Source organism: Apostichopus japonicus, chromosome 4 (assembly GCF_037975245.1).
Source record: "Apostichopus japonicus isolate 1M-3 chromosome 4, ASM3797524v1, whole genome shotgun sequence".
Taxonomy (NCBI): Eukaryota; Metazoa; Echinodermata; class Holothuroidea; order Aspidochirotida; family Stichopodidae; genus Apostichopus; species Apostichopus japonicus.
Genome location: NC_092564.1, coordinates 19291400 through 19305594, shown reverse-complemented (window position 1 = coordinate 19305594; position 14195 = coordinate 19291400). Strand labels below are relative to the sequence as shown.

The following is a 14195-nucleotide window of genomic DNA, read 5'->3' as shown; positions in this document are numbered from 1 at the left end:
GGACACGGTTGATATCTACTTTACAATAAACTATGTATACATATCCCAAAGATATGTTTTGCAACCTATTGATATTTCCAGCATGGTCATAAATTCAGAGAGGAAACGTGGTTTGGTATACTGCAGCTGGCATACCATATAGTTTCTGTTCCTTCCTATGTTTCACTGATATACGGATATCATAACAAATTTAATAAGTAATATCCATCATCGTTCTTGTCATAATAGTTCCGTTGAATAAATTTCAGTTGGAGTGTAAGTATAGGTTACTGTTTAAAATTGTTTCCCACACATACCTTTTGTAGGTTTATTCGTGTTTAGCATATTTCAATTAACTAATTGGTGAATAAGCTTATTTCATGTTTTGCCCCATCTCATTTTCTGGTGGGTGCGGGGTAGGGGAAAGCAGGGATGGCGGATGGGTGTGAGGGACGACTGCCCACGCAAATACCTACCCCTATCACCCCCTATAAAATTTAACAAATATTTAAACAAAAAACATATAAGTTTTGATTCTGCAAGTTTGGTGACCAAAGTTCAATAAACATGACAGGATGCTGAATTCTTGATTTTTTTTTTGTATGCATTTTTCTGGTCATCCTTTCATGGGAACATTATAAATCATGTTGTAATTTTAAGAACATTGGGTAATTTTAAAACTTTTCTTTTAGGGGACTGGGTCTGAGAGAGTATCAAATCGGTGAAAAGACAAGCAACAACAACATAAAAACAATGTATGCATGTATGTGCGCATGCGCTATCTTGGTCTCAAATTTGAATAACCACCACCGTGTTCTTAAAATCGTTTTACGACATTAGACAAAATCAATCACGTGATCACATTCAAAGTCTCAACGGAAAGATCTGGAAATGGCAGTGTATCATTTCAGTGACAAAAACTTTGCTTTTCGTGTCCATTGTTCTATCTATAGTGCGACTTTTCTTACAAAAGTACCTGCCATCCCAAAATTACATAAAATTGTTGTTGTAAGTGTATGGTTTCAAAACTTGAATATGTAGATATAGCTGAAAACTCATTCAGGTAGGTTTGTTCAGCCCCTAACCCCCACCCACCCCACCCACCCACCCACCCCACCAAAAAAGGTTACGAAAAGTAGGGAGAAAGACAAAGGAACGCGAATTTTTCAAAGAGATTTATATTTGAAAGTCTGCGGACAAAGTATTCAGTGTATTGTTGCAAAACAAAATTTATATATATATTTTATGAAAAATCATAGTGAAATGGAGTTTTGACAAGCTACGAAAACCTTACATCACTAAGTGAACTTTACACGTAGAAGCAGAGTGCCCGGTCCTTCTTTTACCGTGAAAAAATCTGACCGACTTCTCTCTTGCATGTTCGAAAACAAAGGAGAACTCAATTAGACATGGAGATATTAGTCCGGCATAGTTAGTGTTAAAGTGGGACATTTTTCGATAGTTAAATATTTCATAGGAACATATGGTCTGGGTGAACACTCAACACACGGACCCTAGCTATAAAATTGTCACATTTACTACTACTAACACTACTAAAGGAAAACATCATCGCATGTTTACAGCGAGAGATCTAACAACATCCTCTCGGCGCGAAAGGTGTTACTGGAAAAGTTTTGTTCGAGTGGCTCATTAAATTCACCGTAAAATACGTCATATCGATTACGAGCTCTGATTGGTTCACAGAAGCCGTCAACTCTTTGTGTTATGTGGTCTCGGGTCATTGCCACTTGTGGTATGATATGTAAGCTGGATTGATATTCTTTTAATAACTTAATATGTTCTAGTTGTTTATAGTATTGGTTTAAGAGTCCTTAGCCTCAGTTGGGGTTGGAGTTGATACGGTGTACATCGGTAGGGAAAAAAGTCTCTTTTTTTTATTTTTGCAAAAGCGGGGATAAAATTAGGTCAGGATAAGGAGATGGAGATTCTACTACCGTCAAAACGAGAAGTAAGAGGGTGACCAAACTATCTGAAATAAAATACCATGTTTTTTAGGTCCAACCGTTCTACAAGGCAGATAATAAAGGAAAGAGAACAGATATCATTGTTTCTTCAAAGAATGACTGAAGATATTTGTGAAAATTAAAATTAAAAAAAAAAAAATGGATGAGAAACCAACAGAGGAGGTACAACCAGACTCGACTTGTTCGGTAGAAATAATGAAACCTAAACAATCGGATGATTGGCCAAAATTGACCAATTTTTCCATCGACAATATTTTAAGGAAAGATTTTGGAACTACGATTCGAAAATACGATGATCACATTCGACAATTGAACAAACTGACGGTAGAAAATATCTTCAGACAAAATGTACTGCTCGAAAACGATCGAAGGAAAACCAAAGACGACTCGGAAGAAATTGTTCCGGAGAAATCGTCAACTTACGGCAAGCCAGAGAAAGAAAAGAGGAAAAAATCCTCTGACTCTAAAGCGTCTCTACTATGGCCAGCGTGGGTCTACTGTACTAGATACTCAGACCGTCCATCTTCTGGTAAGTCAATTGTTTTCTTTTAATTACTCCTTTGTCTTTTATTTTCATTGTAGTCTTTATTTCGTTTATGAAAAAGAAAAAAAACTGTGTTGTAACATAATTTCCTGTTTCGAAAATAATTCATTGCGTCGAAACGTATAGCCGAAACCGAAAATGTGGGTTTGAATTGGCAGATATTATCTGAAAGTATTTTTTGGGTTTATTTTATGCATTCAAAGTTTAAAAAATGATATTAACTCAGTGAGCCGTCGTTATATTGAGAGTATATTTATTTGCTAAAAATAAAAGATATATTGTTTAAATATTTTTGTCCACATAGGCCTAACTGTATTTTAATTCCTTAAGCTTTCCCAGAAATATTGTATTGTTCTCAGTGACAAAACTCAACCTCCCATTTTCGAGTTATGTTTGTTTACGTTTAAATACTACGAATAATTTCAGATTTTATTCTTTATGATTTCAAAATGACTTATAATATTTCTGTTACAAAATAACTACAACATCATTTCTATTTTTTTTCATTTATTGCTTGATTGATAAAGAAATGTAAAGCAACAATACCATTTTTTTATATTACTGATCATAACCATAACAACAAATAAATAACTACCAAATATTAAATAATTATACAATTGTCAATAAGACGGTTATATTAGCGTATTAATGTCAAATTGTTTAAAATAACATAGCGACTCTATATTGATAACTAAAGGAAACGATTTGATTACACATTACAATAAGATAACTTGGTTTATATTACTTTGTTATGTTTTTTCCCCTTTCTATGTTTGCTTTCCGATCTTACGAGCCAATTTTTGGACTAATAAAGCTCGTAGAATCTTACGATGAACATTTGTCGTGAAAACCAACAAAATTAATAATAATAATAATAATACCCCCACCCCCCCCAAAAAAAAAAGAAATGGTAAAACAGCTATTAAACTATGACATTCCACATATTGACAGGTTACCTTAGCAACTATTTCAAGTTTAAATATTTGATATTTATTGTTATTGTATCTTTGTTTACATTCATATCTCGATTTGCTCTGCCGAGACCCTAAGGGACGAAAACCCTAAAAAATAAGAAAATTAAAACCTGTCAGCAATCTATGATAGCCTTACAAAATTACGAAGAATTATATAAATTTGACCTGAATTGTTGAGTTAATATCCATTGTTCTTGTCGTTACATAATTGTTATGCAAATATGATCTTTCTGTTGATAGTTATCGACGAAGCTGCTAACAAAGTATCCTTAATTGGTGCGCTTAATTGAGCTGATGCCATCAGCTGTACCAGTAACCAGTAACAGTAACCAGTAACCTTTCGGTCGATCAAACGTTTTTATGATTTATTATCTTTCGAACATAATAGCACATTTGAAAAGAGACTTGGGGAATAAACTGGAAAGTTGATCTCTCTTAATTCTACCACTTAATGTGGCAGCACTAAAAGTATAATAGGCTCTGTTAATTAACTATAAAACATAAAAGACGCAATTTTCTAAATCAAGTGTGATCACACGAACTTATTTCGCAATTGTATCTGAAACCATATAAAGCTATGAATGCTTATGGAGTGAAAGTAGACATATAATCAGACGAATCATATTATTCTGTTATTTTAGACTAGTTTCATGAAAGTCTTAAGTCGTTACGAATACCTATAAAGTAGAAACAGAGTAATTAAAAACTTAAAGTAGATTCAATAAGTTATGATTTTTATTCTGCTGTACCTCATGTAGAGATTATTATTACTTTACAGCCGTAGTTGTATAAACCCAGGACAGGTTTAAATTACAACGAAAACAGAGTGTTCTCATAAAAATGTTAATATACATCCAGAAACTCGTAGTCCTGCCAATAAATATGTGACAACTTTCAGTAATGTGTAATATAACAATTCTTTCTCTGGATGGATAAGAGAATTAATGACCACAATTTGTAAATTAGAAGATGGAAAGAATGAATGAATGAAACAAAGAAAGAAAGAAAGTAGTAAAAACTGTTTATATTTCATTAAAACTTGTTTAATACAGTTTTTCTCTCAAGTTACTCCGATTGTAAAGGTATATATATGTTCAAGTCAAGTGGAACATTGGTATAAAGTAAACTCTAGACGTATAGCAATAACTGGATTAATATTTTATCTAAATGAATGAATCGAAAAACAGATATTAGTCACACAAAGACGAAATTAAAATCGAGACACATTTGCTATCACAAAGTCTTAAATTATGTTTTTCTCCCACAAATTACTTGCATTCCAAGCAAACAAAGAAAAAAGGGGGTTCTAACCACAACATTACCCTCCAGTGATGTCCAAATTTCTCAATTTTGTTAGTCTTCTTTTCTATATATACAGCTAACAACAATTCATGTTTTTTTTATTTCTTTGTTGTTAACTTTCCCAATTTGTTCCTTTATTTTTCGGTAATGTTTTGTGTCGTTGTTGTCAAGAACTCATACATATGTCATTATTGCTTATTATTCACATTTAATGAGGCATCCCACCAATACTGTCATCACAACGTAGTACAGCCCGCGAGCTATTGCTATTATCGGTAGCTCTTTCTTGTTGTCTGTGGTTTCGTCTGTCTGTACACTCGTCTTTGTCTTTTTCATATACATGCCATGCAACCTCTATAAAGTTCGTAATCCATGGAAAGTATAACAAGCGTGTATACGTCTATCTATAAAGTATACCTTTATAATTAAGAGCTTAATCAACTTAAAGTGACAATTTCATTACGCAACGATTGCTGTAATGAAATAAGGAGATGAACAATGCTCGAACTACATCGTTTCGGACAAGTTGCTTAAATTGATGATGGTTAGTTGGCGGAAAACGGACAGTTATCGTTCCAATTCGAATCTTGATGGAACACTGTCACGGTGCTCGTTGACAACCACCTAGCTACATGTGCACTTTTTTTGTGTATCGCCAATTTTTTTTTTTTTTTTTTTTTTGAACATGAAAAACGTCGATACAAGTATATATCTTTCGAAAACAAGTTAATCAAGAAGGGATTTTAAATGCATGGGTAACTAAGCCAAACTGAATATGACAAGGTTTCGCAATGTATTAGCAATAAAGGTCGCCAAATTGCAAAACTGCGCGAAATTCCATTAACGATTTGTGAATTTTTAAAGATAGTGTATATATATATGGTATAAATATCAATAGAATAAGAGGGTGGTACAAAAAAAAAACAGATGGAAGCTGAAAAACATCGTTCAAATGTGTCTAAATGGATTTATCATGAAATAATTGAGACGCGAAAAGAATCAACACAAAACCATTCAATGACGTAATCAATTTAGGAGGATGAGGAAAAAAAAGGTAGGATATTATAAAATGGGTTTTTCACAATATAAAATGTAACTTATAGGCTTATTTCATCTCCAGTTGGCTTAAAAACAATTTCACACATATTTAAAAGAAGTTTTGTACGTTTACAGTGGCGAATATATGTTTGGATGAATTCCGGTATCTCTTCCCAAAATTGTTCTTTTTTTCTTCATAATTTTGTAATATCGTGGAAAAGAAGATCGCATGTTGTTCTATAAACTGAATGCGTCAAGTAGAAACATAATTTATCTCCTTTGTCAAATTCAACAATGAAACGTCCATTGTTAAAAATTCCATTGTAATTACGACAATGTATGTCCACTGTATATAATAGATTATGCAACAATGGGTGTCCCTTTGTAATATTCGATCATGAAACTTCCATTGTTATATTATTCGACAATGCACTTCCATTGTTATAATATTCGACAATGAAACTTCCATTGTTGTAATACCGAATACAAAAAAAAGGCTGTGTGCCAGTATATTCTAGGCTTGTTTCTAGAATTTAATAAATACAACAGGGACCCTGCAAGTGTTTGTTATTCCCCAGCCCCATCCGGTATAACATTTCTTGGAAAGGAATGATAAAAACATTTTACTTAAACAGTTTCCAACATTCCATTCTTGTCAATATGTGTCAAACTACGACTATATTTGTCATTATGTTATTAATCTTTTTCAAGCCTTTATTTTTTTCTGAATTAAAAGTATTGATTTAATCCATTGGCAATATACAGATATATGAATTTTTATTATTAGCAAGAAAGACATTATTTTCCACATTATGTTGTATAGTTGCCTTCGAGCTCAACTAAAGTTCTTATTCGACATTTCGAACTATTATACAGTTATATATAGTACGTAATGCATTTGCAACATTCTAAAAGTCGATATTAGACAAAAATGGACAAATTTGTAAGACAAAACATCATTTATATTTTCGACAGCAAACATGTCAATTTGTTAGGCTAGATTATTGCACACAATTATACTGATATTTCCTGGCATTTCCTATCACATTTTTGGTTTAAAGTGTTTTACCCTTAATGAACTGACCAACGTGAGAGCGAATTGGGTCAAGCGCCTTCAGCAATGGCGGATATCACAAATTGTGTGTTCCGAAGGACGACAGAAAAGTGAAGAATATGTTTTGGTCAATTAACATCGGATATGGTTTGACCCTTGTGATAAACAAGATAAGTAAGTTGTAAGACCCTGTTATTATAATTAGCAGGAAGGGTACACTACGCATCCGTTGCAGGGCCAACCCGGGGAGAAATACCCCGATGGCTACGGTAGAAAATCATTGCTTAAAGCTGCTAAATGGTGCATGGTAATACATGCATGTGCTGCAGTGTCTACTTGTAATAATGTAGGACGTCCTTTGTGTGGTATAATATAACACATGCCTGTTGAGGACCTCAGAATGTGGTTATTCGGTTATCAACATAAACTTATTGTGTTATTTGCCATTATTTTGTTTTTTCTTTGATTTCATTGATGTCTATGCGATTATATAATAATGTAGGTACAAACACAAAGAATATATTTATGAGGAAGAAAGACCTAAAACGAAAATACGAAAGAAAAAAGAAGAGAATAAAATATATATTAAATTTAACCAATCGGTAGATATATAAAAGAACAAATGAAATCCTTTAGTGCATAGACTAAAACAGAGTTTAAATAGACTATATCGGACTTAGATAGACTATATATACCAGAGTTAGATAGACTATACCAGAGTTAGATAGACTATACCAGAGTTAAATAGACTATACCAGAGTTATATATGAGGAGATACCCATCTGCTGTTGATCTTGAAGAACTTTGGTCTATCGTCAGATTGATAAATTAAGTGAATGAGTCGATTGCATTGGTAGATAGATTGATAGATCTATTGATTAATAGACTGATAAAATTATTAACAGATCGATAAATTGGAGATTGATAGATTAGTGGATGAAGTTTGATGGATCTATTGATTGATATATCGATAGAGTGGTATTTTGGATTCTCTGAGACTGTTGAGATTAATCAAAATTTCAAATAATTTTCGCTTTTGTTCTGTCGCCTTAATCCTTCTCGTGTTTTTGATTATGTAAGTAAAAACAATTACATTTCCGCCTACGTATAGGTTAGAACCTGCCAGCACAAAGCCGTGAAAGTTCTTATATTTCTCTTTAAAACATCTTCCGTCCTCTGGTACACATCAAGTTCTTATTTTTGTTCTTTAACATTACAGCGTTCTTCATAACAACGAAAAGAAACATAATGGAAATAACTAAGACCCGTTAACCATCTTTTCAAAATCGTTTATTTCTAAATTAGCGATGATTTTTGTGGAAAACTCTTTAAACCAGGAGGCATATCTTTGTTTATGTTATAGCCGTTCGGTCATATGGGTGTGTGGGACATACTGTTTACATTATCTTGGTCAAATATAACAAACCCTCGCACACACTGACTGTCTCGTTATACGTTAAACAGACCTGGCAACTTAGTCGATGGTATTAATGTTTTTGCAGCTTTATCCAACGTATATAGATCTATGTTTCTTTCAGATGAGTTCTGCTCACAGATATGTTTTTGAATGGTGTGTGGATGATGTTTAAGTTTTAAGTATATAAACAAACTAGCATAAATCATTTCTAACAGACCGTTTATCACTTTCCAATTGAGCTCCCAAAATATTGTCTGGAACAGATGCGATAGCGCGTGAGTATTGAGCAGGTACTTTATGTGACAGTAACACACGTAAAAGTTTCCTGACGGCCGTTTGCGAGCATTTGATTGGCTGATGTTAAAGAAAGCGCGAAAGCAAGACGAAACTTTCATGTGAAAGACCCGTCACCGATCAAGCAAAACTGGTTCCTTATTTCTACTTTATCCTTTGTTTTTTGTTTCGAAGCTGAAAGTACTCCGCTGGTCATGGATTTTACAAACAATAATATATGACATTTACATATGTATATATATATATATTTTCCAAAGTAATTGCTAAGATTTTTGGCGCCAAGGGAATGTTTAAAGGTGTGAAATTTGAAGTTGTTTTTGTTCTGTATTTGAAATATACATACCAGACTGGTTCGTGTCACAACGAATTTAGGTTTTAAAGCTGATGAAATCTGTTTTAAATCGGAATATCAAAATATATCACTAAACTGGATCCCAGATGGTCTTGTAATGACCCATAAATATATAGAGCAAATAGTAAATTCAAAATCAATATATTAGATGAAACGATGTTACATTTACACATAAAACTATTACACTGGATTTTCAAAATAAATCTTCGATATTTTGTGTACCTCTACTGCCGTGTCTTTATGAATCAAAATAACCAGTGACATTATGGTTTATATAAATAATGCAAGCACAAATTGTACTGAGAAGCTTTCGTTTAGGCATGCTTTTGGGGTTGATTTCGGTCAATTATTTTCTTGACTGGTTATTTCATTCGTCCATATTTGTTTTCATCCATTTATTTATTTCCAGCAAGTAAATACTTTTACAGAATGATAATGATAAAAAATAGAGAGACTAGTGTGGACATATTATATTAGATGTTTACATCCTATTGTTATCTTATAGCATGTAAAGGAGAAAACAGAGGTGCAATACTTATATTCAATTGTTATTCCCCTACGCTCTCTCAATATTTCTCAGGATATGACTATGACATACATCAAGCAAAATGTACACTGGCAGACAACACGATGAGATCAATTGGCAAGACGAATTCTTATAAAAATTCTTATAATAAAACTTATAGCTCATTAGCTTAACCATAATTTGCTTTGGAGTTCAAATAGTTAACAAAAAAGGAACTGAAACAATAGAAGTAATCAATTGAAAAATAAATTGTCAATTAGTTTTTCAAGAGATATTAATATATGAACAATTATCTGATAAAAAAATTGGAATATTAAGATTTCCTTAGTTTCTGACCACCAACCAAAAAAGATACTTTAATATCTGTCACATTAAAATTCATTGCAGCACATTGACAAAGGTTTTGGTATGAAATGCTTTCATATAGGCTATAGCATTTCAAATTAAGTTGTTTTATTGACTTTCTATTGAATATTTATACATAACATACCATAAGCGTAATGAATATTCCCCACGTAGGCTACATGTCACATGACATAGATAATTTAAATAATCATATCAGTAGGCATTATAAATATTCAACTAATACAATGACGGTAAGAGGTAAATCATTACAGTTCACCATCTTACATATCATATCGACTCTTGGTTTAGCTTTAGCAAGGTTAAGTTTTCAATATATTCAACAGTTATAAATACATATCAAGACCACGCCCAATTTCATATAAATAATAAACAAAACATGAATATTCAGGTTGGATGTGTTTATGCTGAAGCAATAGGAAAATTCCACCATTCCCCCAAACAAAAGAGCTGAAAAAAATAATAATAAATGGTAAACATTATGTGATAATGAAGTACGGTAGTTTATTTATACTAATCTATCTCCCATTAATCTCTGAAGTACTTTATAATTCAATACCGGTCCACATATACGTATTTGCAAGTATTAATTAATATTTCCCATAAAAGGATTTTTGTTTAATATCTTTATATATATATATATTTATATATATATAAATATATATATATATTTATATATATATAAATATATATATATATATCTATATATATATCTATATATACATACATCATATATATTACTTTGTAAAGTTTTATTGCACCTGCATACATGTCTGTATCAGGCGCAATTACTTATCTTGCGAGTTACAAACTCATTTTTCTATAACACCCCAGCCCACCCCCCTCCAGCAGGTGCCCCTCCAAACCACTTGGCACCCCACATGGCACTCTCCTTACGAGTCTTCTCAGTCTATAAACTGTCTCGGTTTTATGATCCGTATAGCCTTAAACTACAAGCAGTTCCGATTAGCCTTATAAAGGTCGGAGGATACACTACCATCATGCAACAGCCTACAGCTTTAATTCCTCAGTTTACCTCCCAATTGATTCGTCCAAAACCGTCCCAAAAGAGCACGAGGCCACCGAATTTGTGCGAGAAAGAGAGGACTGGTGATGAAATCAATTGCCCGCATTAAAAATAATACGTTACGCTCCGATTTATCCATTCCCACATAATCATCAGTACAAAGAGAATCTTGGGACTAAACCTCTTGCGAATCCTGGTCATATACCAATGCCCGCATGTGAAATGTGATCCATGCAATTATGGGGCCACGTCTGCTTTACAATTGAACTCGAAAAATAGGGTGTTATTTTTTTTTTTTTTTTCTCTCGCTGAACTACTACTACATGTATTGCAGTTAGGTTTACATGTAATACTATACATAGCAACGGACCATTTAAGAGCTTATGAACGAAAGAGAAATAAATATATATATTGATTGATAAGCGTTTGTAAGAAATAAGATCACACACATACAACACACACCCACACTACGATCTATTTGTCTTTCGTTAATTCAATGTTATGGAAATACGATTTGGGAATCTTATGAGTGCCTGGCTTATAAATTTGATTGAACACTCTTCCTGTAAAAACGTTTCTCTTGACAATATACAAGAGCTTTGTGTACATGTGCGCGATATCAATTTTGATTTAAATCTCAATAAAGTCTCCCTACCTTCGAAAAATCACAACTTAAGTTGACGATGCGTCAGAGCAATTTTTTAATCAATGGATACACAAACCAGATCATTCAATTAAGAACAACAATACACACCTCACCGGCTGTTGACACCATAGTTATATGTGATAAAGTAAGGTGTCAGCTGTGGGAACGTTCTCGTAGGGAATTCCCTTCAAACGCCTCTCAAAATCTGATTCTTCAGCTGTTCTAATTTTCCTTGGCCTCTTTTCTCGTGTTTTGCTCTAATTTTCACCGGGCCCTAGGACCACCTCATGAGACACTTACAAGAGTATACAACCCATCTGTGGCCATTCTCTGACCTGGGAAACCTGGGAAAGTTCATGCATAATTAAATGATCTCACACTCTCAGTATGTGAAAATAGAACACTGGTTCTTATATAGTTTGGTCTGATTAATATACGTCATTGATAGTTGTTTAGAAATAAGGTTAAGAGAGGCAATTGGAAACAGAAAAAATATCATTAAATTGGTGTTGCTCGTTTCTATATATGCATATTGTTTTCGTTATCCTTCCTTCTTTTCTTACGTTGTAAAGAAAGTGTTAAATTAACTTCAAGTCGAGTGATAGATGGTTAATGAGTTTAGGTCGGTTATTTAACTAACCTATTATAGATCAGTTCAGATATAGGTCTTCCTGTTCAGTATTCACAGGTTAATAACAATCTAATGTTAACCTAGATATATGTATGCATATGTCATATGTGTGTGTGTGTGTGTGTGTATATATATATATATATATATATATATAATTAAGAGTTAAACTGACACACTTAAACAATCAGTAATTAGCATCCAATATCAATACTAGGAAAGTGCAATATTAGAAACTAGCCTTTGGCTCTAGCGTTTCGATACCATTATTGTCTTTAACCCTCTAACGTCATAAGACGTACCACAGAGTGAAACTTATTTTACTCTTAAGTTATGAACCGCTCCCAACATTTTGGATATTCGTTACTTCAGAAAGCACTATGAGCAATATTCGTACCAGTATATTTCACCTTTGACCTCTAAACAACATTTAACTGTCTCTTCGTGACCGTCGGTATTAAAATGCAGCGTCGAGGCAAACCATGTGATCTTTCTGTGTTTGTGTTTGGTCAACAAATGTATTGTTTAGGAGTATGTATCGCTAGATATGAAGAAAACTTTGTGTAATTGTCCAAACTAAGGTAGCCTCACCTAATGTTTGCACCAATTTGAAGTATCGTGTAAAGAGCCAGTGATTATGGATTTGATTTGCGTTACACATTTCGTCGCCCAGACTCATCCCATTTTGGAATTCTTTTCCGACATTCTATAGTCCGTTATTTTGAAGTGGAACTCACAGTGAAGCTATTGCAACAGATTTACACATAAAAAGGCTGTTGGGGGCTTGCCTATCCATTTACACACTCTCTGTATATAATTTCTTTTACCATAATATAATGTATATGGCATATGTCATGCTATTAATGGACTCATGGTTACTTCCCTCGTTAATTAAGATGTCCAGTAAGGGAAATGTGGGTCAATGATTATCATGTATAGGTGAAAGAAATATTAATCTTCTACACTTTTACTTTTTGACGTCGATTATAATTTCGTATACCGTCATAACCGTGTATTACATTTACTGTTCAAACTTTATAAACCGGTATGTCATGGATACATCCTGATTTCATGGATATAGAGACATATTAACGCAAGAAAGACGTATCAAATAACGTTTTATTGTTACCTCAAAATGTACAGGGAAAAAGAGATATAATAAACTGGAAAGCGTTATATAAAACAGACGAAAATCGGTTAATATATAACATTACGTACGTCAAAAACTGTTGTCTTGGAAAGTTGCCCTTTTCTCTGTCGTACTCTGTGAAAAGAACTTCAAAATCTTGGAAGGAATTAGTCATAATCAATTCATGGAGGCTGAATTGATGTTGAGGGTGAGAAATTGGGTGGAGGAAGAGAAGAGAGAGAGGGACGAGGGGTGGTGAGGGGGGGGGGGGGGTGTTTTGTCAGGGCGCTAGTTTGACAGCGTAAGTCGCATGGAATCCTCCCCTCCTCTCCTTAAATCTTCGCCAACACAATAACGACTATAAGTGTGAACTCCTATAACTTTCGTTATTAATTCGAAATAGGACATATAGTGTCATAATGGAAGCGTTCTTTCTGAATGGTTTAAATTAATTTGCAAACAGTAAATTAATTAAAAGTAACTAAGATTGATAATAGAACATATTATACTGATTATATTATATTCTTTGATACTTAAATCAATGAATGGCAATAGATCATTATAATTTAGAATCCTAAATGTGTGCTTACACTTACACTATTTTCTTATCTACTATGTAGCTGTGAGTCCTTTTGCTTCGAAAGCATTTTCCGTTTCAGACATTTATTTTTGCGATACTTTGCGATTCAGTCGAAGACAAACAGTTTCTTCTCAGCGACGGAATCCGCCTCTAGGACATTTTGGGATTATCATTGTAGAAGTTATGTCTTTTTTCAATATTTTCATTTTTTATTATTATATTTTTAAATATTTCTTTCGGAATCTTTGATTTTGTTAAATTAGGGCGGTTAACATATACCCAATTTACCCATTATACAGTTTTGTTTTGCCTCCACATTGACCAGGTTCTTTCTGAAGAGAAATAAAAATAAGAAAG

General features: G+C 33.3%; 1 protein-coding gene across 1 annotated transcript in view; it reads left to right on the top strand.

Moving 5' to 3' along the window:
* The first annotated feature begins 1800 nt into the window (after window positions 1-1800).
* Window positions 1801-14195, top strand: part of LOC139966724 (homeobox protein engrailed-1-B-like) — a 35500-nt gene continuing 23105 nt past the window's right edge. Inside the window, exon 1 of the mRNA XM_071970033.1 lies at window positions 1801-2493. Coding sequence (XP_071826134.1) covers window positions 2103-2493 — 391 coding nt within the window. The 5' untranslated portion in view covers window positions 1801-2102. The remainder of the gene's footprint in view (window positions 2494-14195) is intronic.